Genomic DNA, 27,476 nt, shown 5'->3' on the forward strand with positions numbered 1-27,476 from the left:
CCTAGAGCATGTTCATTTCTTTTCCCCAAATCCCAGCTAATACCCAATCCCCAGTAAATTCTGTCACCAACAAAAGCAGCTGTAAGCACTCACTGCACATCCACCCTGGCTTTGGGGATTAACATCGTTATTTTACCTTTGCTACTGAAAGGATCGTGCAGGATAACGCCGTGGCTCCAGGGTCTGAACCCCACATGTTCCTTCCAGATGTCAGCTTCATGCTTCGTGAGGAGCACACTGAATGAGAATATGAAATTCTACCACCACAATGGCTAGAAACAAAGCTGCAATTTACTTACCATGTAAGAGCCTTTAGTTAAAACCAGTAAATCAGTAATTCACTCAAGAAACAGATGATCAAGAGATGATCATCCAAGCTGAAACACAAACTCCTGAAAACAAAGTCATGAAACTCTAGAGGTAAGGAGATGGGAAAAAGCATTTTGGAAACTTTGAAACAATTTATTCAGTTGTTCTGTACAAGATTAACAGTTTTTATACCATCCCCACCATCTTCAGCAAGACAGTCCCAACACACACACAAAAATAAAATAAAAAAAAATAATAATTAAAAAAAAAAAAAAAAAAGAGTAAACCACAGCTCTTACACCCAAAAGGAACTGCCATACTAAGTAAGTGTCATGGGAGCCTTGCCTCCCCACACCGTCACGAAAGCGTTGCAAGTTGCCTCGTCAAGGCAGAGACACTGGATTCCTGGCTCCCCATCAGCTCTCAGGTCTCTGTGTGGTTCTGCCTTGCTGTGACTCTGCTCCATACCATTCACTCATTCATTATAGCATGTAAAGAAAAAAATATCCCACAGAATTTCCACCAAATAAACATTTCCCTGAGGCAAGAGGCTTCGCTAAATTCCTAGAAGGAGGGCATTCTGCTCTGGCCATGCACACGGTGCTTCCCAGCAGAAGCATTCAAGTGAAAGCAAAGAGAGGGAGTAGAACCAGTACCTCAAGTCACTCGCCGAGAGTCCCTATCCTGCCAGGTGTCTGAATGCTCTTTCAGCTGCCATGGGAAGTTGAAGGTGCAAATTACCTCTCAGGATTAGGCCTTCAATGGGAACCATGCGACATCCACTGCTCAGAGTCCATCAATAACGGCTGTGCTTAGTTTCAGTAACACAACTTCTGTCTTTGGCTCTTTTGCTACAACCTAGGTATTTTCTGTAAACAAATTTTAAATCTGAGCAGCTTTTTGTTCTTTTTTTTTTTTTTTTTAATATAAACAATGCACTGATCTTGGGAAATTATGTATTAGCTCAAATTGAAAACAGCCCATCTTGGATCTTATCAAAACTGGGGAAAACTAAAGTAGATATTTGTTTTTATACTCAGCGTCAGCATCTTTCCCCAAAGCTCAAGGAAGGCTGCAAGCTTCTGCTTGAAATACCAGTAAAGTCTGTGTGGATCAGCGCTACTACCGCACAATTCAGATTTAGCTGTGGGGGCCTGAGAAGAGGCAGGCTAGGAGAGAGCAGAAAATCAAACCCTATAAAGCTCAGCTGGAACCACAGCCTGCCCTTAGCTATGCACAGACTGAAAGGGCATGCTCAGGAGAAGTATTTAGGTCTAAGACTTAAAAAAATTAAAAAGAAAAGACACACCCCAATTATAGATGGTCCCCATTCCTGCAGCTGTGACAAGCACATGATCCTAGTGCAGAAATCATTGAGGAAAGCAATATTGTTCTCTAGAATTCATTTGACTAGTAGTGACCTTGGTTAATCTAGATCGTTCCCTCTGCCTGCCAAAGAGATCACAACCGACGACCCTAGGAAAGAATGGCTTTAGGGGAGGGCCTGGAACCCACTTGCACAAACTTGGATAAGAACTGGTGCTCTTGCTGGATTTGGTACTGTACTTGCAGTCACCAAGACACCACTGAAGTCCAGACAGTGCAGCTTTTTCTTTTTTTTTGATGTGCAACCATAAAAAGCTCTATTAAATAAACCAGAATACATTTTAAATACAGAATGATTAAAAAAGGGTTGAGGAGCACACAAAACAGGGCTGAAATGTGTGTCACTAGTCCATTCTTGCTCCACCATAAAAGGCACTGGAATTATGTCTTCCTATACACGTGACATGCTGAAAAGTGTCCCATCCAATCCAATGCATTCGATGGCAACGAGGATAAAACTGAGCAGGAAAAAAGCATCCCTTGGAGGGGAAAAAAAAATAATCCGAAACCCAAAAGAAGTAGAATTCTCAAAGTCAATGACTGCATCTAAAAATGTCTCTCTAAAGAGTCTTCCTTCTCCTTCAGAGGGGAACATCAGGTGGTTCGTTAGGTTTACCACACAGGAAACGTTAAGTCCTCCAATTAACTGTAGCACAGTTTTATAGTACAATTGAAGAGTTAGTCAAATGTCTTCAGAAAGCACTGGCAGTGCTAGAATTATCCAAGTAAATCCAAAGCAGAAGAAAGAAGCACCTTTCATACCCTCCACTGGGAAACCAAGGAGGTAACTGGACTTGGAGGTACTTGGCAGATAAAGACACAGGTGGGTGGGAAACCACTGCAAGAAATCCAAGCCACCCGAGTCTCCCTGCAAGTTCTAGCTCCTGCCAGTGCCAGGGAATGCATGAAAGGCAGCAGCGATAAAACAGTGCTACAAAATGCTTCTCTCATTAGGGCATGGCTCAAAGTGGCCCTTTGTGTGGGGCTTAGCTCTGAAAGCCTCCAAGCAAACACACCAATGAGTTCCTCACTGCAGTTCAGTCTCTCCAGTTGTGAGGGGAAAAAAAAAAAAAAAAAAAAAAGACACAGCCAGTATCCAAAGTTCATGACCTGTTCCTCTTGGTTTTATCCTATGTGTGCTCTAGCTCCCCTCCTCGCAGACGTCACAACTTGCGCTGCTGTGCATTGGACCCTTTGCCGTGAAGCTGAGAAGCATCTGAAAGAAAATACAACCAAGTGGGAAGGGGGTTTGACATAAGTTCCAGAGAGCTGCGCGCAGCTGGAGCAGCCAGGTTTCTCTGCACAGAAAGACGTACTTTTCCCTTTCAGCCGCGAGGAATCAGGGGGTAAGAGGACGTGCTTGGAGACACCTCACAACTAGGAGCAGCCCTGCCTCTGCACCTGAGGTGTGGGAAGCACTGAGGGTCCCTGTGGCCTCCCAGCAAAAGCACCATGGCATAGATTCAGATTGCTGGTTGACTGGGTAGCCTATGCCCTTCTCTAAAAGCCGCCCTACTGTGTCTCCCCACCTAGGACAGCAGAAATACATGGTACTGGCTGCCTTGCATCTAAAGGTGGTTTGAAATAACACCAGTAGTAGACCTTTGCCGCTGTAATGAAGGCTTTAGGTGCCTACCGATAGCAACAGCAATCATAGGAATCTAACAACTGAAGTAACAGAAAGGAACAGGTATGGAGGAAAAAGAGAAAATGCACTGAAGAGAGAAAAAGGAAGTAAGTTTAAGGAAGCAGAAGTTTTCCGGGAGCAATTAAAACTACCATCAGACTATGATGAACAAATGGGTGTACTGAGATGTGCAGTTAAGTAGCAGTGGCACTGAGCAGCACAGCAACAGCTTCTTCTCCAGGACAAGGACAGTTCCATGCAAGAGCTCAGCCCCAGCACGTCACATCTGTAAAGCGAGCACTCAGAACCATCGCCACAGCAGCAGCTGTGCAGGCACCTCCGCTAGCAAATGCAGCAGTGACAACACACAAGCAAGCACTGGATGCTCCTTGCTCATACGCTTTTTTGGTGAATGTTGGTATAAACACTTTCACTTAAGACATCAACATTTCCTTGCATTTGTAGCAACCTCCCAGAGTCCTTGCAGCTTTCAGACAGAGCAATACAGCTATGGCCATCTGCTTACACAGCCAGCCACAATTTATGCCGCAAAACAAATGATTACACTTTAAGATTATGGTGGTCACTTAAATTGTGTTCTTCTACAAAACACCACAATTGGTAGTATACCCAGAGATGATAGCACTAGGCTCAATCTCCAATCTTTATGTGAAAACACGAAGTGCAAAAGTGAGTCCCTGATGAAGCAGTCTCAATTGTCAGTTTTTCTTCACTTATCCCTAGTCACCGTTTGTCTACTCGCAGCTTCTGCCACCATGTCCTGCTTAAGACCAGCAGTCCATTGAAAAATGCCTTTGTTACAAGCCCTACAAGCAACAGTGAAGTAAGCAGCCACCCTAAATTCCCTCAATGGGAGAGGGAACTCCTCCTTAGTGACACAGAATACATTTCACCACCCATGTTCAAACCAAACGCGATCACCTCACTCTCTAGCAATTGTTAATTTAGAAACAGGAAGGAAGGATCTGCCACGGCAGCAGTTGCTGCTAGTAGCTGCTGCTTCTGCTCCACCACATTGGAGTGGCATAACAACCCACTTCAGACAAACCTCAGCAAAAGAAGCAAAGACAACAAATTCTTTGAATTTCCACCAGTGCACAGCACACTCTTCTTTCTTCAGCAAAGCAGCACTGCGCTCAGCAGTCAAGGGCAGTTTACCCTACAACTGCTAGGGGAGGCCACACGAACCCCAGCAGGTTATCCACACATCCAATGGCCTCAGTACGACAGCATTAGGTCAGCACACCCACTCCTAAACCAGGTGCATATCACCCAGTCAGACAATCACAGCAGGAGCAGGTACCGAGACAGTGGCACCAAACTACTCTGAAGCGCTAAAGAACACTTGATCGAGAAAGCAGAAATGGCATTTACCAATGGGATAAGCAACTCCCTGAAGCAGATAAGCCCAATCTGCTGGCCCTGCATTTCAATTTTCTAAATGCTGCACGGATCCCCCTCACTTCTCTCCTTCCTCCACAGTGCTACGTATTTACACACGCTCACAGCCCACCAGGCAGGACTCCATTTAGGAGCAGAGAAAGTGTTCCTCGGAAATCTCTTGTTTTATGCATTGCTTCTGCAGGCATCAAACTGGGGCAGGAACAGGCTTAACTGCAAAATCATCATGTTGTCAACACCAAGTAAGGCATCTCCATTTACACTACAAACTTGTCACGAAGGAGGTGCAAGCAATTAGCTCAGTGCACAGACACAAGACATTCTGGTCTGACACATTTTATATAGGTCACCAGTAACAAAACTCCACAGAGCCAGAATATTCATTCCTGGGCCATCCTGGCAGACTGTGCATAAACATGCACAGCTTTAATCCTGGCAGGATAATTCTTCACCACGATGCAAGCAGCAAAGCTGAGTACCTCCAGGAACCAACACTTGCTATAAGCACTGAGGGCCCATCATTCCACAAATGCACAAGTTTGCCCTGGCTAGCTAAAGAGGAAAGGACAGAGGGCTACGCCTCGCTTGGTACCGCAGCGAGGCCACGGGCTTTAGCGACGACCGCGCCGGTCAGCCAGTGTGGACAATCACTTTGCTTTTACCCCTAGAGGAAGTACCTGCTGAGATACAGGGTGATTCACCACGCAGAAGACAAACACGACTGTCTGACAAGTTACCTGGCAAACTTTGCGGTAAATGAGTGGACAGGGCAGAATGTGGGAGTGGCGCTGCATGGTGGGGGCTGGAGTGCAAGCCAGCTAGAAGACCTAGAGAGAAAAACAAAGAAAGAAGAGGGGGGAAAAAAGGGAACAAATACACATTGAAGACAGAAATGAGCAGAAGAGCTGCAGCAGTTAGCCTAGAGCTCAACTTCCAGCTATTGGGACTTCTGGGCTAGCTATAGGGATGTGCCCAAGGTTCTCCAAATGCAGCTGCTGGAGATCTAAATGCATGAACTACAGCATGAAGCAACAGCAAGAAAAATGGGTTGGTCTGCAATGGATTAACACAGTAGAGCACTGATGTTCTTGTTATTCGACAGCACAGGCACAAGTAACATACACATGCATGAACAGGAGTATACTCACTATGGCCAAGGCCATGGTGGAAAGTTCCTGGAGCAGGTCCCGTAACTATTGCATCCTTTGATACTCCTGCTTTTGGGGAGGAGTCTGAACTGAAGGAGATGACATGAAGAGGGAAGGAATGAATAGGAGAGATAATACCTAATGGTGTGGAGCTCAGGGCAGCTGGCAGCTTTGGATTGCTGGACTTGTAGGATGGAGCCAGTACACTTAAGGAGGGAGAATTCGTTAGCAGCACAGCTCCACTAGTTCCTTTCTGAAAAGCAACAGAAAAGGTCAGTCAGTAGGTTAACCAAGGCATAGTATCAGTCATACTTAAAAGAAGATCTGCAAAACATGGGGCGCTCAAGAATTCCTCCTTGCAAGAAGCACCCTCCCAGTCAGGGCCCAAGAGCTGTCAACCCTTGAGGCCACCTGGAAGTGCCCCAGACACCGGCAATCCAGCTGCTGGATGCTACGCTCGTCTAAACGCGACTGTATTGGATTTGACTCCGTTATTCCCTTACCCTGGAACTGTGCCTCTATTAGGCAGAGGAAGAACTTACGCACTGCCTGCAAGTTCTAGGGAGGATGCTTCCTGCTCACTTTTGGCAGTGTATCACTGCTGACAACTCAAGGCACCAAAGTTTGGTGTACCCCTGCACCCAAGAACATTATTTGAGATCTCTCCCATGGAGAGACATACCACTGGGGAATGCCTTTCAGCTCTCTATCTCAGTAACAGACAAGGTACACAGGCTGAGCAGTACATGGTTTTCAGGCCCATTTGAATATACTCATTTAACTGCCCAGCTCTTTCCACATGCCACAAAAGGAGGCAGGTATGAGCAGCCAACAACAAATTAATACCCAAGCATTAGGAACTATTACATTTTGTTATAGATTAAAATTATGGCCCTTATACCATTAGATACAACTCTGAATAACACAAATTTTTACAGGTAACCCAGGAGTCCTTCACGAGACATTGTATCCCAACAAACTGTCAGAACCTGAACTCCATAGTGTGCCACTGAGCTTGATTTCAAACATCACTTCAGTAGCTTATGGGAGTAACCGGGGAGCAACAGAAAATGGGCAGAGAGAACCACCAAAGAAAGCTGGGTGGGCATTTTGAGTTTATAGTCCAGTATCTTAAGTTATTTAACCTACAGGTCAGTTGTGAAGAAAGTGGCAATAAAACCAAAATCACTTGCAATAATTTAAGAAAGGCCAAGTTTGCAGACCGAATTAACAGCAAACTGGTCACTACAGTATTAGTTTATGCAGTGATTTCTAGCACTCGCGATAACTTACCTTACCACACTTCCTCCTGACCCAAACAGGAGCCCTACTGTTCCCATAACTCACAAAGCCAGGGCAGGAACATTACACAACCTACACAAAAATCGCAGTCTGGAAGGTACCACAGCATTTTGCTTAGCTGTTACTTTAAACTGAAAATGAAAGCTTGACTTCTGCAGCGCAAGCCCATGGCAAAGGCCAGGACTTCCCAGGCTAAGCAGCCATGATCCAGACAGTCATTCAAGAATTTCAGGAAATTCTTTTGAAGTCATCACTTCACGGCAAGTCTGAACAAATGAGGAGATGGCCTGACACAATGCCATGCATTTTCCTGGCTTTAGGCTGGGCCAGCACACCCCTACTTACCGGCACAGAGGTAGAAGATGCGGTGCTGCTAACAACAGCTGGCTTTAGGGAGGAGGTCAACAATTTGGCCACCCCTTGAGTGCCCCCGCTAGAATCTCCATTTGAACCTCCAGGAGGTGCCACCAGAGTCAGTTTCTGAGAAACAGGTGTCTTCTTCACGGAGGAGCTTGAGGATGGGCGGCTGGATGCCTGGCCCGAGGAAGGGGTCTGCACACTGGGCAATAAGCTCCCAGAGGAGCAGCCCTGGTTTGCAGAAGCTCCAGATGAGGAGCTGCTGGAAGAAGCCCCATGCTTGGAGAGGGAACCAGAAACGAAGGGCGATTTGTAAGATTGTCCTGAAGAGCTAGAGCCACTTGAGTGCTTTCCTGTGTAGCTGAGAGATGATGAGGATGAGCCTGGGCTCTTGTGGGAGCTGCTGGAGTTTTGGGTGCTGCTTGGTGACGCAGAGGAATGGAAGCTCTGAGCTTTGGTTGATGACTTGACCTGCTGGAGGAGGGAGCGTTGGGGCAGTGGGGCAGAGGACTTGGGATTCTGCAGTTTGACAAACTGAGCCGGGGAGGTGAAAGTTTTCTGTAGCTGGCTGCCTGAGTGAAAGACCTTCACCTGAGAAGCCTGCACTGGGGTGGATGTCTGAGACCCATGGCTTGGCCGGACCAGGCTGTGGTGTTTCTGTTTAGCCTGGTGCGCCTCAGGAAGGATTTTGCTGGGAGAGGCTTGGCAGGATAGGTCTTTGTAATTAGAGTTCTCTGTCTTTTTGTCTTGAGAAGACTGGCCCAATGCCAGGGCCTGCTCAGCCAGGAAATTTAGAGGAGACTGGAGGGAACCAGAGGATGATGTAGGAGAAGGGTTGGACTTTGGAAACGTCCTCTTCTCCTCTGAGGATGCAAGAGTTGGGATCTTCTCTGGTGGAGCTTTTGGAGCTCCAGGAAGAGTAAAGTCAGGGCTCTCTCCCACTCTGCTGTTCAGCACAGCCAGTTCCTTAGAGACTGCTTCGAGGGAGGAAGTGGGATTATGAATTAAGTCCTCATCCAAGGAGTCATCCATGAAGGTAGCAGGAGTGCCAGTGCTGCTGGCTGCTTGGGCTGTCCCAAGGGACAAGAGTTCTCTGGTTTGGGCACTGATGCCCAGAGCTCCTCCCTGGGGCTCTGAAGACAGAGCTAAGGTGCTGCTTGAGTGCATCGAAGGAACAGACATCTTTTTATCTGGCTTGCAGGAAGATTCCTGGAACAAAAAAATCACAAGAGAAGGCAGTCAGAACAGAGGCAGGATTTACTGCTGACAAGGGAAGGGAAGGTTCGCAATTTGGGGATAAAAGGCAGAATAAGCAAGTTCTGTGCCTGCTGGCCCCCCGCCTCCCTGCCAACTACTGCTGTTGCCGCCATCAATTTTAGCTGCTGTTTTAGTTGTTTTTTCAAGCCCAACGCCAACTAGCATTATTTCACAACACAACTTCTTTGTACCTAATGTATAGATACAAGGCTCAAATACAGGATTTAAGATGGCAGTCACCTGACTCTTGGTATATGTCAACCACAAGAACCAAAAACCACAAGAACTCACCTTCACTTTCACCTTAGTAGGAGCTATAACTTTCTTCTTCGCCCTGTTTTGAGGGAGACAAAAGAAACATAGCTCACTCAATGTCCACATGGAAGCATCCAATTAGGGAGCACACCTGGGCCCTGTTAATGACGATCCACTGAGTCTTTTACAAAGAACCGAGGGAACAGAGGCAGCATCTCGGGTTGCTAGGATTCAAAACGGTGTGACATTTGGTTGCTGCTCTAGGAAGCCCCAACTCCCACGCAGGGGAATGAATTAGGGAGCAGAGCAGAGTCTCGAAATGGTAGCAGAGCAGTAAAAGCACTCAACAGATACCTCCTGCACCAGCTGCAGGGCCAGGAGCTACTACAGGAACCCACTGCTGACCTAGCTATAGCAACACCCAGAGAGAAACTGATACAGAGACTGTTTTGGAGAAAAGTTACACATTTCTTTCAGGTTCCCAGAAGAAGTCAAGGATGCAAAAGCATCTGCCAAATTCATGGAAAATAGATCATTTGGTCTGGTCAGATGCAATCTCTGGTACAAGACATCCCTGAACTGCTGGAACAGTATGGCTGAGGGAAGGATGACTCTATACACTCTATTGCATACTCTCTCTCACACTTCCCTTCACCCATCCAGTGCCAAGAACAGGACTGTCTGTCAAACAGACATCAGCCTAAGTCTGTATCATCATCTATTACAGACTGCCAGCAAGATCCACAAGACCCTTTGGCACTAAAGCACCTGCCCAGCTGGATTCTGATGGCTCTCTTGCTTTGCCACCCACAAGCCTGTTGCACCATCTTCACTAGCTTGAGCTCACTGTACCCCTCCTTTAACCAGGCAACAAGAAAGAGGGAATCCAGTAAGGACCGACTGAACAGGCAGCAATAATCACAGTGCTGGCATCACACTCCATTTTACCTCGATCTGCCTCCGAGGGACTAGCACAGAGGCCTGACTCCAGTCTGTTGAACAAGGCCAGGAGGCAACCTGGCTTCAAAGTTCTTCTCTTTCAGCTTACTGTACAGCTAAAGCACCTCAGAAGTCTGTTGTTGGGAGATGTCACACACAAACAACTACTCTCCCTACACCTCCCCAAACGAAGCAGCGCCAAACTATCTGACAAGAGCCAAGCAAACTCAGGTGCTCCTGCACGATCCACCCAGGCCCCAGGGAACGGAGTTCACCAGTTATCACTCCAAAGGAATGCTGCGCGATACTCACAGGACTGATGTGAGGTGTCCATGTACACGCCTGCTCTCCTTAAACAGTGTCCTAAGAAGGGAAGAGAGCAATGAGAAGTGATATCCAGCAAGACCCAGTAGAGCAGCTGGGATCACTGGAGATAGAGCTGCAGAGTACAGCAGGGGACTTAGTGAAATTAAACCCACAGAGAGCAAACAAATATTCATCCCTTTTCCAGGAAAATCCTCCTGAACTCCCCCACGCAGTTCCCTCTCTGGGGAGCTATGCTTGTAGGCGCTGGAAAGGCCATTAAGGCAGTTGTTGGACAATAACTAAGGAAAAAGCTCTGCCAGCTTAAAAAGCTGACAGGCAACTGGAGAGGCAGTACAATCGTTCAAGCTGGGCATTAATTACTGCTGCCACAGATCATCCAAGAGCTCTTCACCGATTTCAAGGGAGAAAAGTTACCTTCCCTTGCCTCAAATACAGCAACAGGGATGAGAAGCCGTCGCACACTGTGTGTCTGTTGCCTCCGCGTCCCCGGCAAACAGCTGAGGTGACTTCTTAAATCAGCACAACCATTTCTGTAACAATTGACTAACCACAACCAATAAGTACAGCTTCAGCCAAACCCCTTTACTACCATGGCTAAGTAAACCAGAATCTCACATGAACACTCTTTCACCTAAAACAGCTGCCACCTCAGATGTCAGGGTGAGAAGCTTATAAATACACCATCAGTACTGGCATACAGAATACACTTCTCCTCTGCTATTAACAGCTTAATAAAGACTTCTGTCATCCTTTTTCCTCTTAAAAAGCAAGTTGATTTTAACCTTGTATTTTGTTAATTGCCTTTTAGTGCTAACTGAGGAAACTGAACCATGGCAGGGCCCCTCTGAACTCATACACAAAGCTGCTACTCTGTCCACCTTCAAGTTCCTCTTAAAGATAAACTTCTGTGATCATGATGACAGTGAATCAAGCTGACTTGTCCACAAAAGTTTACAGTTCTCCTAGTGCTGCCAATCCCTCCCCTTATGTGTGGCTGTCGGTCTACCCTCTGTCTTTAAACCACCAAGTCATAAAATCGTAGAATATCTTAAGTTGGAAGAGACCCATAAAGATCATCAAGTCCAACTCCATCGAGTCCCAGCAGGAGAAACCATTGTCCTTGAGCCGTTGGAAAGCAACCAGGAAAACCACTTTTATTCAGTTATTCTGTAGTTAACTTCACTGGAAGGCCCTCCTACACTGAGTCTTAGGTGAACATCTGTATCCCTAAGAACAGCTTCACCCACAAACTAGGAGCAAAAGATTTTAATTTCCTTCTATTCAAAGAAAAGCGTTTTTAAACCTTGGCAAGCTAAGACTCTCAAGCTGGTAATATCTTTATTAACTAAGCAGGAATCTGCACCCACCTCCTAATGCCATCATTCAGCTCCCGTACACTACAACACACTACAACCATGCTCACTACTTCATGTGCATATGCAACTGCAATAAATGGCCACAGACTTTTCCAAAGGGATCCGTTAACATGCTACCCATACTTACTGCTCTTAAGAACTGGTACCTACTTCTTCCTTTATCCCCCATGAAACCGAAAAAGCAAGTTCAGCAGAGAGAAGACAGCACTGCCCATCTCTTTATATACAAAGAGACAGAGATTCCAGCAGTAAGACTGTACAGTTGTCCTTTCTTTAAAACTATTGAGCAAAACAAAGGAGGCCAGAAGCTGGTGACAGTCCCAGTAGAACGACTTTCTTCAGTTTGTAGGGCTCTCTGCAACTGCCAGCTCAATGGCACAGATGGTGGAGGGTGTGAAAGAGCAGGAAACAGCAGTGAAGACACCAGATAGGGTAAAGAAAACCACACCAAATTCCTGCTTAGCCTGCCAACTCTCTGCTGTGCTAGTGCAAGCCCCTAAAACATTCTGCTTTGCTTTCTTTTGGGAATACTCTAGGGAAGATTTCCCAAAGTGTCTGAAAAATGTATCCTTTGTGAGACAGATTACAGAGTAATCCTTTGTAACACAGGGTCAAGAAACCACAGACCAGTCAGCCCCACCTCAGTCCCAGTTCTACCTTGTAACTTGTCACTGCCAGCAGCATCCAAAGGTCAATACAGGGAGCAAGACCACTGAACATTGTCACTTAAACCTGGACAACAGCACGGACTGCACTCTCAGTAAGTTTGAGGGTGACATGAAAACAGCGGGAAGGGGGAGAATATGTTGGAAGACAGGGGCGCCATTCACAGGGACCCTGACAGGCTGGAGAAGGGCCAACACAAACCTTGTGAAGTTCAACAAAGACAAATGCAAAGTCCTGCAGCTAGGATGGAATAACCCCACACAGCAACACAGGCCGGGTGCCAACCAGCTACAGAGCAGCTTGCAGAAAAGGACCTGGAGTCCTGGTAGAGAAGTTGAACATGACTCACTACTGCAAGGGTGTACTGCTGAGAGCTAACTACATGCTGGCAGGTATTAGCAAGAGCACAGCCAGCAGTTCAAGTGCTTACTCCTCTCCGTTTAGCACTTGTGAGGTCCCATCTGGATATGGCATCCAGTTTCAGGGTCCTCACAATAAAAGAGGGATGTCAACAAACTGGAGACAGTCCAGAGCCACTGCGACGGCTGAGGAACAAGGACACATGACAGACAAGGAGAGGTAGAGGGAGCTGGGTTTGCTTAGCCTGGAAAATGAGAAGACCAAGGAGGGATCTAATGGCAGTCTGCCACTACCTGAAGAGCAGGGAGGCCCAGAGCCACAAAGAAGATGGAGCCAGACCTTTCTCAGAAGGTGCACAATAAAAAGCAAAAAGAGGGAATAATAAGTTCAGTACAGCAAGGGGAATTCTAATTGGAAATAAGGAGAAAAGATTTCATGAAGAGCGATTAAGTACCGTAACAGGGGCCCAGAGATGCTGTGGTAAACTCCATCCTTGGAGATTTCCAAAACTCCATACAACGAGGCCCTGAGGACTCTGATCTAACTGTGAAGCTAGCCATTCTTTGAGCAGGGGTAGGGCTAATGACCTTCCGAGGTCCCTTAGGACATGGAATCCCTGGAGTACAACTTGATTCTTGCTCACCTGGCCTGCATCCAGCCTTTTGGCCAAAGGGGCTTCACCTCTCCATCTAGGAAGGTCTTCACATAATCCTCTAGAGACTGAGCCTTATTCTTGTCAAGGTCATAACCATCCAACTTAATCTTCACCAAGTGGCAAAGCAGCTCCCTGAAGAACAGGAAGATTTCAAATACAGTTACGCAGATCAACTTTCCCCAGTTGGAGGTCCTCCCGTTTATCCAGGGCTGGCTAAATACGCCAAGACACACCTGGCTCTGTAATACCTTGCTAATAAAACCGACCCTGTGCGGCCTCCGCAAGAAAAAGGAAGGGAAAGGCACGTTCCTCGCTCTCTGTGTGCACACACATCAATGTGCCAGGGGATAATAGCCTTGTTACCCCTTCCCATTTTAATCTCCTGAAGCAGCAGAGGTGGTAAACCAGTGCCAGAATTACAGGCATCATTAACAACTGCAGAACTGAACCTCTCTGCAGACCTTCATGCTGAGAGGCAATGAGAAGGCAGGAAGTGAAGCTTGCTTTGTTCTACATGAATCAGCCACCTACAGAGCAGCACCCCAATTTGTTACAGAGCAAGATGAAAAAGACAGCCGGACTGATTCTCATTTTATCCTTTGTCACTTTCCCCTTCACCCCACACTCTGTTCTTTGTCAGACTCCTGGGTGCCAGGAGCAGCAGTCCCCATTAACTTCACAAGCGTTCACAACCAGATTCTGGTTGTCTTAAGAGTCTGGTCTGTAAGATTTCAGCAATTCAGCTGAGTTCCTTCTTTTCCTAGAGATCCGCCCCTCTTTTTGGCCTCTGCATAAAGGCTTCTTAGCACTTCTCTCAGTCGGCCTATGCCTGAAATCAGCTTAATTTTGCAATGTATATAAGGGTGAGATTTAATAAACGCAATAGTGGCTTCCATAAACGGCACAGTCTGCCACAAACCTCCAAGCTGACTGTTACTACAGACGATGAGCGCTGCTCTGAAAACAAGATACACACACCGAAATGCTTCACTTCCAACTGCATAGAATAAGACAAGTCACCAGTTCACTTAATATCTAAATCATGCAAACCTGATTTCATCATTCCATTGAAATTTCTTTCGCGGTCCCATGACACGCTTCCCTCCCTTTTCTTCATCCTCCTCATCATCAGAACAAACTCGATCGCGCTGTTCTTTGTCCTTTTCCTCTTCCAGCATCCTAAAATGGAGACAGAGATGAAGTGGAAGTCATTGTCCTGGAGGTTCAAGGACAGGATTAAGTATCTCTAACAACACTGTTCAGAGGTCTCACTAGTCAGCGATAACACACGCATGGGAAGAGGGCCTGAACCTCTTGCTTAGAGTGAGCTGAGCTAAGTGTTCAAAGTTAAGAAATCTCCTGATATTGTACAACAGAAACCACGGGACTAATCCAGCCTTACTGTTCTCAGACTGCCATGTTCTTAAAGACACGCCTGCACAGAAGGGAAACACTTCAGCCAAGTTACAGCCTCATCAATGCTGCTGTAGTTGGCTTCACCATAGATAGCACAAAGACGGCACACAGCTTAATTAGGCCAATTAATGCCCACCAGCAGTTTTTGACTACAGAACAAAAATAGGTGGTAAACTTCATGAGGTCACAGGGAGCCTGCTGAGAGGGGCTACAGATGCAGAACAAGCAAACAAGGAGCTTACTTGGCAAACCTGGCCTGAGTATGGGCTTGGCATTCCTCCTGGTACTTGGCCATCTGCTCTGGCATAGCCCTTCCAATAGCTTCCTTTAGCTTCTGTAGAGGTTCCTTCAGTCGGCCACCCTAGAGCAATCACAGAACAGACTGATGTTCCACATGGTGTGTGCCAGCTGAGGCACCCAAATCTGTCAGGTCAAGACCTGGCCAGTTCTGAATCTGCACCACCAAACGTGGTGCCTGACCCATGCTCAGTGCAGGACAACACCACCTTAGGTAGACAACAGTTGTGCTCTGGAGATTTGGGTTAACACACATGAGACAGGGCTGGGCTGCCAAATTCACTCACCTGCTCATAGAGATAAAGCTTACGGGCACGCTTGACCAGAGTGTCCTTACTGCAGGGGAAGAAAGCAGCCAGGTGAGCGTACACCCCTGACCGGATCTGGCTGTTCAACTCCCGGGTCTGCAGCTCTATGCTGAAGAACAAAACAAAGACAACGTTGACCAGGGATCTGGCAGGGGTTCTCTAAGCAACATCAGTGCAACTCTGATGCAACCTGGGGAGCCGGAGGCAGGGAGAGAGGGGCAGAGTACAAGCCAAACTATGTGATAGTTCTTTAGATTTTAGAATCAACAGACTCAAGCCCTTTATCCCAAGCTATGCCTTTTAATCTAGTTTCAGAGTATCTGCAAAAGGAACAAAAGGATGTCAGCAGTCTCATTTGTTCTGCAGTTCTGCCTGGCAACTGAAGTGCAGGAGCATCAGGCAATGAAATGAGAGGTACACGCTGCTTATGTCAGATACTACGGCAGTCTAACTCAGGATTATATAGAAACAAACTTTATCCCTTGAGCTTGAACTTCCTTCCCAGTGAAGTAGGTTAGAAAGGTCAGCGTGTGCCAAACCCATCTGCACAGTTATATAAAACCTAGGGAGACCAGCTTTTTAAGTTTTTGTTTGGTTTTTTTTTTCTCAGTGTCAGTAAGTGTAAAACCCTCTAATTGATTATATGGCAAAGTCACACCAATCTATAATCTCTTCTCAATGTGGTTAAAGTTATTGGTTTGACAACAGATTAGGACTGTTTGTGCAGTCACCACTAGAATGCTGAAAGGTGGTAATCACCACTTGAAACGAGACAGAAACAGACTCCCAAACTTCCTTTTGGCATTTCCCTTCAAGTGCCTTGATAAACCTTAATGAAATTAAAGCCTCTGTGTAAGTATTATTACACTGTGATGATCACAAAGCTGCGTGCATTCATCAGCCTTCTCCAAGCACTTGAAGAAGAATGAAGCCATTATCAACAGCTGCGTGAAGCAACACTGGTATTCTATAATTGGGGAACTTGAAAACACAGAGCAGTAATGGAGTTTCCCCAGTACGCACAGAAAGCCAGTTGAACACAGCAGTCTTATCCCAGCTATAAAACATTCCATACAACATATAACTTAAGTAGCAAAGAACATGCCTGACATCTCTGACAGGGGGAGATTTAGTGTTCTTGTATCAAGTTACAATCACAGGTCAAGTGACCAAATTTAATTACACAGATACCAAGTAACACCTTGAGAACAGGAGACCTGGATACATCCCCTCCAGCATTCCCCTACCTCAGCTATACATCATAGTTCAACTGAAAGCCATTCCTAGGATAACATGAAAGTCTCCTAGGCATGTTCTGAGTGCAGGATCTGTACAAAGACATCTGCATAACTCCTGCTGAACCTGCTCCTGAATTTACCAAAAATGCTCTAATATTCTCCTTCCTCACTCCTCTCTCACAGCAGCACTTACTCCAGTATGATGTTGTTGATATCCTGAGTGAAGAATCTCTGTTTGCCTTCTCCCTCTGCAGCTCTGGCAGCCTGGAAATCAGCAAATAACACAAGTCATCATCAGTTCACAGATACAGACAAGCACAAGCAATCAAGTAGTCTTGATTCAGAAATACTGTAAAACAAGGCACAGTTTTATTCCATCAAACTCTGCACCAGCTACCTGCTGTAGACAGGCTGAAAGATGCCACAATTGATAGACAGGAGAGAGATTCATGCCTGCCCCGCTCCTCCTAGGCCTCCTCAGTTCCAAGCCCAACCCTGCCATCTGAACTGGTGAGACCATGCCCTGCCCACAGACCTTCCCATTCTAGATTCTCCTGTCCAGATGTACTAGTCAAGTGCATTGGAATTGCTGCACTGGAATGAAGATAACCTCCATTTAACAAAGGAGATTGCTTGGTGGCAACGGGTGGCTTTGGCATACTTCCCATGGGGAGAAGGGACAGTTCCAGTGCACGGTTTTAACTTCACATTAGAGCTGTTAGATTGAGTAATATGAGCATAGCACTTGTCCCTGGAACATTTAATGAGGGTCAGGAATACTTATCACCAGGCTTTCTAGACCAATCTGAACACTAAGCTAAGAAACCAACAGAAAGACCCACAGGGGACAGTTATTCCCAATCAACACCATGGAAACTAAAAAAAAAAAAAAAAATAATTAAAAAAAAAATCCTGTTCAGGAAGCTTCCTGAGCTATGACTGCAGCAAACACAGCACTGCCCAAAAATCACACCCATGAAAAATATGTCCAGCAGGAAAATAATTCCAAGAGATTAACAAAACAGTAAAAAACTGCCAAGAGCTTTCAGTCCCTTCTGAGCAGGGATGTAAACAAAACTGGGATTCATACCACAAGGCACCACATCAAGTTAGCGATTCCTTGCAAGGGAAAGCAGACCAGGACAGAAGGGCATGATTTTGAAATCCCCTGATTTAACACTCCAAGGTTGAGGCTGGTAAGCAATTAATTTATGCCCAGAAAGTGTACATTCCTCTTTGTCAGCAATGGTTGGTGGTGTCAAAGGAAAAGGCTCAACACTAAAGAGAGCCCTCAACAGGAAAATTATTTTAGGAAGGAGAGGGCTAAAGTCAAATCAGTTTAAGTAGAAGAGGAAATGCCTGGAGGCTCCATTTAATTCAGGGGATGCTCCCACCTGCTGGGATGGAAGACACCTGGCTCACAGAGGTATGGCACCTCTTCATCCCCACCTGCAACAGAGTTCACGTCACAAAATCCTATCTGACAGAAGCTTCAATTTCTTAAACCTTGTATTTGTCCTCCCTGGTTTCTTGTCTTAACACACACAGTCCAGCAACAAGAGACACAGCAGCAGAAGCATCTCAGCAGGAAAGTCTGTGGGTAGTCTGCTATTACACTATCTTGCAACCACATTAACGATCAGCTTGATATCATGGGACCTTCTGTAATATTCTCCTTTACCTCAGATATAGTTCAGAAACAGCTGTTTCACATTGAGTGTTTGCTGTTAACAACCTAAATAGCAAATAGAAACATCCATGAAGAGCTCATTCTTTTTATCAGCTGTGGCAATATTTTTCTCAATTCATCCTTCTCTTCCATCTGCTCAACAACACTATACACACTCAAAATGTCTCAGCAGAACACAGCTATCTTTAATAGCAACTCATCTTTAGTAACAGGAGTTATTAAGTAAGATATGCTTAAGTAACTGGTGCTCTAAATTACTGTGCCACAGAAGGCCGAACACACACCACTGCAAAGGTCTAAGAGCACTGTTTACGACTTAAAATCAATGTTTAAAAACTCTAGCAGCAGGAACAAAACACTTCAGCATTTATTGACAGGCTGATGGCAACAGCCCTCACATCAGAGGAGCCCCACTGCAAGTCTGAAGGCGCACTTCAACATGTCAGGAGAGGGATCCCTGACCAGTACCCAGGGCTCTCGCTTCTCCAGAAAAGCGCTTCCCAAAGCCCAGGGCAACACTTTGGAGAAGATGGGGGAGTCCCACAGGAGTCCAGCTGTAGGAGGAGCTACTGGCGAAAAGACGTGGGACCACACTTCTAGAAATTAATATATACCACTCCCTAAATGGTACCCCAACACTGAGATATTGAAGATGGGTAAAGAACCCAAACAGCCAGTGATGCAGCTCCAGTGTGGGAGATGTCAAATTGCATCCATGCTTCAGTGAAGGCATCTGCTTGCATATGACATGGGAAACAGCTCTAACAAATCCTCAAGCCCCATCTACAGGGCTTTTTATGCCTTCTTACACTGTAGGGCAGGTAATGCTTTCCAGCTGCACCCACTTATTTTATATACAGAACACTACAGGCCACTTCACAGGTGCTGTCCTGACCATCACAGCACATTAAAACTATTATGGTGGAATTTCCCCTTCAGCCTCATTAGTTCACATTTTAAGTTCATTCATGTTAAATTGACTTTGGTAATTACCTCTTGCATCCGGTCCATACTTTGCCAACAGAGGTCAAGAAGTAATACTGACAGGTGTGATATTGTACTACATTCATGCATTATTCATGTTCATTAAAGACAAAGTTTTAAGGACCTTTCCAAACCAAACCATTCTATGATTCAGTAGATAACAAGGCCAAGGCCTTTGACGCTACCTGATGCCTAGGCATTCAAGAAAGTGACTTGGCCATAAGAGAAAACTGGGTGACACAGCAGTGTGATCCCATGTGGCACTGCACTGTGCTCTTCTCTGCCACAAACCCAGCAGAGCTGCCCCCCTCCAGTAATCACACCATCCTACTGCCCTGCAATGAACTGCCATACCTGAGCCAGTTCTTTGATGCGCTTCTCCAAAGGGGCTGGCAGGCCTTCTGGGAGGGATGGTGGTTGTTTGAAATCTTGTTCCAAGCCCATCCCAATAGGATCACTCCCATCCTCCACATCAGGAAAAGGACTTCCTTCTGGGGATTCACTGAGAAGCCGCTCCAGGTCTAAGTCAGTTAATGAGTCCATAGCTGTCGCTGCCTGAAGCAGGTCGTTGTCACTGGCATGGCCAAAAAGTGACAGCAAAGGGTCAGCTATCGCCTCTGCCTCCCTTGGCGCTGGAGGTTCTGCTGGTGAAGGAGTCGCCACCTTCTGCTCTTCATCTTTTTTCTTCTGAGCATCCTTCTCTTTCTGAAACTTCTTCAGCATCTCCTTGACACTAAGAGCTCCAGAGTATTTCTTCTTCTTCTTCTCCTTACTTGCATTTAATGCCGTAAAGCTGTAAACAAAGTACAGAGGAGGAAAGGGAACTGAGATGAATACAAGATGAAGGGGAAGAAAGAAGGATACCTTCATCCCAGTCCACTTCAGCCATATGCACCAATCCCCTGGAAAGTCTCAGCCCCTTAACCAATTACACCAGGAAAAATATACTGCAGCCTTTTAAGGTCCTGCTGTTTGGTCAGCTTGGAGAAGAGACGGCTGTCCTTCCTCACTGAGGAGAGGTGATGGAGCTTAAGCCATCTCCACTCAGCTATGCACTTATTTAACTGCATGCATTGTTCCAGAAAGGAAGAAACAAGCAAGAAACACAAACTAGCGCAGAGGAACCGAAGCAAGAGAGAGTTAATGTGACAGCAGCTTGATGCTTCTTGCCTATCAAAACCAGAACAGCAAACTGCTTTTCCTTGCTACAAAGGAATCGTGTATCGACAGTACTGTGCCAGACATGTGGTTTGGTGTTGCCAGAAAGCAGATTCAAGCAGGAGAAAGAAAACCCTGAGTAACAGTTACAGCAAGAAGGAAAAAACTAGAAGGAAAATGTAGGAAAAGAGACAGAAGCAACAGATACAGACATTGAAACAGAGAGGCCAGGCAGACAAAAGCAAGGGCAAACCAACAGAACAAGAAGAGAATAAAGCACTCATCCAAGAAGTACTTTGGACAGGAGTACAACAACTACACAGCGAGAGCACCAACACACAACTTGCCTTTCTGCTCTGGCCACCCATGTCCTTCTGACCTCTTCCTCCCTGTTAACCTGACACTCATACAGCTCTGAGTTCATGCCCTTTCATTCTGCCCTTCCTCCCATCAACTTTGTCTTAGTAGTCCTTTTCCTTCTCTTCAGGCTCTCCAATATCTGTTCCCACCATGAGCGCCTAAACAGAGCTCCAAGGAACACCAACATCGCAGCTAGCTGTGCCCCTCTGCTTGGGACACTTGCTGTGGAACTGTGCCCCTTCTCTGATCTTCAGCTGCCTTTTTTCTCCCACTTTGGAAGCTACGGGGGTTTGCCTGCTGGTGTTTATGCAGCATGCACTTGAGCCACCCCACACCGATCAGGTACTACTGCAGCAGAAGAAATGCCACCTGTAACCCTGAAGCCAGGTGTCGAGCAGCAGGCGTTCCCTCCCCCTCCTTACCCAGCTTTTGGAAACTTGGACTTTTTGGATTTCTTTTCCTTGTCGTAAGAATCATCTTTCTTCTTCTTCTTCATTTTTTCACCTCCATCTTTCAACTTCCGCTTCTGGAGAGGGTTGAAATGAAGTCACAACCAAAGCATCTCCTACAATGCTATCTGCACCCTCAGAGCCATTTTGGGCCCTCTCCCAAGAACAGGAGAACAGCTCCTTCCCCACCCGACACATTAACCCAAACCCCACACATCTGTCACCACGGTGCTGGCATGCACTGTCTTCAAGAACTCACAGCACACCTAGCTTTTGCACTAGAGATGATCCCATCCGTAAAGGGGAAGGGATGCCAAATGCTGCTGCTGGTTTTCCCCTTTTAATCGCCTCACCTCAGCACTGTGAAAACAGAGCTGTCTCCAACAGACGCTGCCAAAGAGGACCACTGTTTTCTCCATCCCCATCAGGCTAACCAATTTTTCAGGGGGACAAGGGACTACTATCACCTCTACTCTAGGAACTAGACAACCCCACCAGAGCCTCATCCATGCCAGATGTGCTTCACTTTACTATCAAATACAGGGACAGAATGGTATTTCAAGTGTTCATCCCCATTCTGTCCACACCAATTCACAAACCTCAACTCTACTTTGAATGTCAACACACTTCACAACGCAAACTCTCCAAGCTCTAACAAAGAAAATGACCAAGAAAGCTGGCTTGCTGACCTTGGGACATTTTTTCTTTTTCTCTTTAACATAATCATCTTCAGATTCAGATGCTTGCCGAAACTGCAGTGTTCCTGAGTTGATGTAAAACCCTCCATACTTCGTGGTAAGAGAAGCCGGAACAAGCTCATCATACTGGAAACAACAGAGAACAATCTATTGGTGCTGTAAGCTTTGTTACCTCATTCTGTAGCTGAGTTGCTTGGAGAATGGAGTGGGATTTGTGGACCAAGAACCAACAGGGCTGTGGACATGCCTGCCAACCAGCATTCTCCTGCCATGCAGTTGCCCCAGGAGTTGTCGCCCCCCAGCCCTGGCACGCTCCTGGCTTGCACCCTGTTCAGGTTCTCCCCAGATGCCAGCTCAGCCCCCGCAGGCCTTTAACCAGCCTCGCTCCTGCCCCAGTACTCACTGCTTCAGAATTATCGATGAAGGAGTCCGATTCGTCATATCCATACCCCATGTCAATCAAGTCCTGAATACGGTCCTTTCTGCGTCTCTTGCCACCCTAAACAATAAAAGATGGACAATGTATTCATCCTCCTTTTCCATTTACCGTGGGGACAGGCCCAATACGGGACAGTGACATTGGCTCCAGCACAGAAAAGGGAACAAGCTCTGTCTTGCTCTTAGAAGCAGCAGAACCAAACCAACGTTAACTCCCATCATACCGTAATCTCAGGATACGGTAAATCCACTTTTAGGCCTTGTCACACAGAACCAAAAAGGACGTGGCCAAATGAAACAAGACGCTGACCTGCCAGACAGGCAGAATTTGTGTCAGCAGACTACGCTGAATTGGTCTGCACCACTTCAACGTTTCTGCCAGCACAGAGATGGACTGTTCTAACTGCTATGCAGTCAGTACAAAGTCAGTACTACATGGATCAAACATACACGTGGTACATCAGGCTGACCCATAGGTCAAATCTGGACCACAAGCCAATACAGCAACTCTCTATCCAAAAGTGCCAGTTGTAAAACATAATGCAGTTTTATTGCCATCTAGAGAAATAAAGTGAGAGGACGAACAGAAAGGAAATGGGTAAGACAGAGATGTCTGTTGTGCTACCCAGCTCAGTACTACTGTCCTAAGGGCTGCAAAGTCACCACAGCACCATACTTCAAGACTTGACAGATTACATCGTGCTGCAGCAACAAGGCTTAGAAATTAATCTTTGCTTAAGAAAATTACATTTCATGAATTACAGTAAGTTATTTGCTACTACAAGTGAGAAGGCCATTCACTTTAATCAGACTAATCCGATTTAAGAACGCATCTGAACTATTTTTGTGGAACACAGCCCTGAGGCAGAAAAGGAACATAGAAAACAGTACCTTCCACCTAGGATAAAGGACTGCAGGAGAACAGGAGCGTAAGAGCCAATAAACATTAAACTACTGGTTGAGAGCTAAGCAGCATTGCCCATTCTAGAGGATAACATAACATAAAGAAGAAAAACATACGTATTTTTCTTCAAACTTCCTAGCAAGAGCCTCCACTTTATGCCTTTCCTTTTCATCATCATTAAAGGGATCAGCCAGGTCTTTCTTCTGCAAAAATAAAGACGACAAAAACATCAGAATTGATCCAGTTACACTGCCACCAAATCCCCATGCATTAAACCCATCATGACTAGAGCATCCAGGCAAAAGCTCAGCCAAATCAACCTTTAGTATTTAGTACAGTACTATATAGCATCTTCATCAGTGACATAGAGAATGGGATTGAGTGCACCCTCAGCAAGTCTGCGGACAGCACCAAGGTAAGTGGAGCGGCTGCCGCCTGAAGGACATCATGCCATCCAGAAGGACCTGGACAAGCTTGAGATATGGGCCCACATGAACCTTATGAGGTTCAATAAGGCCAACTGCAGGGTCCTGCCCCTGGGCTGGGGCAACCCCCAGTATCCATACAGGCTGGAGGATGCAGGGATTGAGAGCAGCCCTGCAGAGAAGGACTTGGGAGTACTGATAGATGAAAGGCTGGACATGAGCTGGCAATGTGTACTCGCAGCCCAGAAAGCCACCCGTCCCCTGGGCTACATCACCAGCTGCATGGCCAGCGCGGTGAGGGAGGGGATTCTGCCCCTCTGCTCTGCTGAGACCCCCCTGCAGCGCTGCCTCCAGCTCTGGGGTCCCCACCACAGGAAAGACATGGACCTGTTGGAGCAGGTCCAGAGGAGGCCACGAAAATGATCAGAGGGATGGAGCACCTCTCCTACAAGGAAAGGCTGAAAGAGCTGGGGCTCCAGGGAGACCAGGCTTTTCAATACTTGAAGGGGGCTTATAAGAAAGATGGGAGCAGACTTTTTAGCGGGGCCCATAGCGATAGAACAAGGGGGAATGGCTTTAAACCAAAAGAGGGTAAATTTAGATTAGATATAAGGAAGAAACTTTTTAAGCTGAGGGCATTAAGACACTGACACAGGCTGCCCAGAGCAGTGGTGAATGCCTCGTCCCTGGACACATTCAAGGTCAGGTTGGACGGGGCTCTGGGCAGCCTGATCTAGTGGAAGGTGTCTCTGCTCACTGGACTAGATGGTCTTTAAAGGTCCCTTTCCAACCCAAAGCATTCTATGATTCTGAGAGCATCTCTAGGTTTTGGATGCTCTCTCAGCCAGTTCTGTACATGTCTCTAATTCTCCTGACTTTCAAAACAAAAAACAAACAAAAAAAAGCAGCGTGAATTATCAACGCACTGCTAAACAGTTCTGAAGAGCAACAGTAAAAGTCAGCAGAATCCAATCAACTTTGTTTTCATAGAAAAGCACCCATAACACAAGGTTCACATGCTACAGAAGTTTGCACATCATCATATCCTGAGAAATGGCTTTCAACAGGCAAACAATTGTCAGGCAACACTTGAAAGCACCACGTCCACCACACAGGAAGAGATGCCAAGCACTGTGGTGGAAGCATTCACACACAGTAGAGCAGAGTCCCAGAAAGATATAAGCACTTGTCACAGAAGTATCTCATTTCAATGCTCTTTGGAATAGAGCTCCTCATAGCCATAGCCAAAATCACTTTAGGCCAAACAGTTCCAAACCAAACGAGCATTACGTCCCACACTCTGCCACCAACACATCACCCTTCTGAAGTGCAGTTCCAGCCAAGGCAAAGGAGTGGGACAATGCAGGCTGGCAATAGCTGCCTGGATACCAGTTCTCCTGCCCGCGCGTTGCCTGACCACCCTCTTTCCAGCTCTCAGCACCTTACAGCTAACACGTGCCCAGCTCTCAAAACAGCATTAAAACAGCAATACCGAAAAAGCCTTTGAAATCTTCAGATACCATGCAGGTTCCCCACAGGCCACAGGTAGGGGACTCACCTTGTCTCCTAAAGAACCACCTTTTACTTTCCCTCGACAACTCTTCAGAAGATCTGGGTAGAAGAATTCTGGGCAACGTTTGTGATCCGGCTCAAAAAGAGTAAGCGTGATTCGAACAGCTGTCGCTGCCGGTTCAGAATCCTGGGGCTGCTCTCCATCGTCTTTCCGAGATCTCTTCAAGAAGCTGCTGCTCAGTGGACCATGGAGAGTGGTGAACGAAACCCTGTGGGGCTCCGTCATGGCTATGGCCAAGTCTTACCAGTCCTCATGGCATAGTTCCCATTGCATCACAAAAGGCCTGCTCCAGCTGCACAGACACGGATTTCACCGGCAGCTTAAGGGTAACTGAGGATGTTGGCTGTGGAACAAGGCATCTAATTCTGAAGTTTCCTTGGGAAACGGCAGAGGCCCGTGCTGCTAGCGCTTGCTGCAATCATTAAAGACAAAGAAAGAAGTCAAGCCTCGAACCAGACTTCCCTCCAAGGCTGGCAGCCCCCCACGCCGTCACTCCTTTCCAGCCCCAGGTGTCCATCTTCGCAGCACACCGCTCCGTTGCTACCGGCTGAAGGATACAGCCACCGAGCGGCCCCACCAGACTTGCTGTGCCGCGGCCCAGCAGCCCCGGGCACTAACGGCGGCCGGGGCCGCCCCGCCCCGGGCCAGGGCCCCGCTCCGGCCAGCGGCCGCACGGAGCCCCAGACACCCCCGCCCCCGGGCGAGCAACTCCGTCCCCAGCACCAGCGGGCGGCCCCGCGAAGCCCGGGCGCTGGCTGCCCTGCGGGGGGTCCCGGCCGCGCTACGGGCCGCGGAGCTGAAGGGAGCCCTGGGGCTGCGGGCAGCCCGAGGCCGGTCGCGCGGAGGGGGAGCGGGCCGCGGGGCGGCGGGGAGCCGGGGCCGGGCGCGGAGCCGAGGGGCGGCGCGGGGCGTGCGAAGGCGGCGGCGGGGCAGCGGGGCCGGGCGGGGGAAGGGGCCGGGCCGCCCCGCACTCACCGCCGCCGCTGCGGGACGCGGCCGCCGCCGCCGCCGCCGCCTGACTCCCGAGCCGCCTCCGAGCCCCGCGTCTACGTCACGTGCGGGGGGGCACTGCCCTCGCGCTGAAGCCGCGCGCCCCGCGCCCAATCGCCGCCGCCGCCGCAGTCACGCCTCGGAGGAACGGGCGATCTCACAGGCGGCCGTGCCACGTGACGGGGGCGGACCAATCCCCGCTGCCGGTACCGCCTCGTCCCGGCAGCCCTTGCGCCGCGGCGGCGGGAGGGAGGGAGTGCTGAGAAAGATGGTGGCAGTGCAAGCGGCTTCGGACGCGTTTCGGGCTCCGCCGGCGCAAGGGGGCTCCCTGCCTGGCACCGCCGTACCTTGGGCTGCTGTGGGGAGGACCTGGGAGGGGTGTGGGGGCCGCGGGCCGGCACCGGAGGGTGAGGGGCGACAGCGGCGGCTGTTTCGGGGCGCTCAGAGCGGCTGCCCGCCTCCCCGTCACGTACAGACAGGCGCTCGGTGGAGCCTGGTGGAAACCAAAGGGTTGAACACTCCTGCCGCCGCGTTCATCCTGCCCCTCTTGGACCCAGGAGCGTTTAAACCAGCACAAATTTATTCCGTAGAATTCAATGCGACTTAAGGAGTGCAGGCAGCAGAGTGGGAAAGTAACAGAAGCTGTAAGCGCCAGGACTCCCGCAGCCCTGTGTTGGAAGACCATGACTGCGGGGGGAAGATAGACTCCCAGCCGACCCTGAACTTGTTTGGGACTGCCTGTTCCACCTGAATGTGCGTAAGGCTGTGGAGCCTGATGGGATCCATCCCAGGGTACTGAAAGAGCTGGCCAATGTCATCACAGGACCTCTCTTATACTTTTCACTGGTCTTGGGAGTCTACAGAGAGCGCTACTGACAAAGCGGGCAAATGTCCCAGTTTTCAAGCAGGGTGAGAAGGAAGACCCTGGTAGTTATAGGCCTGTCTCATTTCAGTGTCTCATAAAATTATGGAGAAAGTTATTCTGGGATTTACTGGAAAACACTTGAGAGATAACGCAGTTGTTGGTCATAGCCAACAGCTTCACAAGGAGAAAGTCTTGCTTAACCAACTTAATCTCCTTTTATGACAAGATTACCTATCAAGTTGACCAAAGGAAGCTAGTAGATGTGGTGGCTTTGGATTCTGGCAAAGCTTTTGATAA

General features: G+C 47.7%; 1 protein-coding gene across 6 annotated transcripts; it reads right to left on the reverse strand.

The window, feature by feature from the left end:
* Window positions 1-441: 441 nt before the first annotated feature.
* On the reverse strand, window positions 442-26,409 carry UBN1 (ubinuclein 1). 6 transcript variants are annotated; one of them, XM_037383438.1, is made up of 18 exons: window positions 26,300-26,408; window positions 25,310-25,736; window positions 23,443-23,529; window positions 22,388-22,483; window positions 21,976-22,110; window positions 21,260-21,363; window positions 19,674-20,112; window positions 16,839-16,909; window positions 15,387-15,516; window positions 15,045-15,163; window positions 14,437-14,565; window positions 13,375-13,518; window positions 10,315-10,365; window positions 9,100-9,142; window positions 7,540-8,760; window positions 5,893-6,145; window positions 5,482-5,571; window positions 442-2,911 (listed from the first exon to the last, which is right to left on the reverse strand). In XM_037383438.1, the coding sequence occupies exons 2-18, from the start codon at window positions 25,547-25,549 to the stop codon at window positions 2,859-2,861; spliced, it is 3,405 nt and encodes a 1,134-aa protein (XP_037239335.1). In that variant the 5' UTR covers window positions 25,550-25,736; window positions 26,300-26,408; the 3' UTR covers window positions 442-2,858. The 6 variants fall into 6 exon arrangements, with proteins under 6 accessions (XP_037239335.1, XP_037239339.1, XP_037239337.1 ...); XM_037383442.1 differs by lacking the exon at window positions 13,375-13,518 and having other exon boundaries at window positions 26,300-26,409; XM_037383440.1 differs by lacking the exon at window positions 10,315-10,365.
* Window positions 26,410-27,476: the final 1,067 nt, after the last annotated feature.

Source organism: Falco rusticolus, chromosome 4, assembly GCF_015220075.1.
Source record: "Falco rusticolus isolate bFalRus1 chromosome 4, bFalRus1.pri, whole genome shotgun sequence".
Lineage (NCBI taxonomy): Eukaryota > Metazoa > Chordata > Aves > Falconiformes > Falconidae > Falco > Falco rusticolus.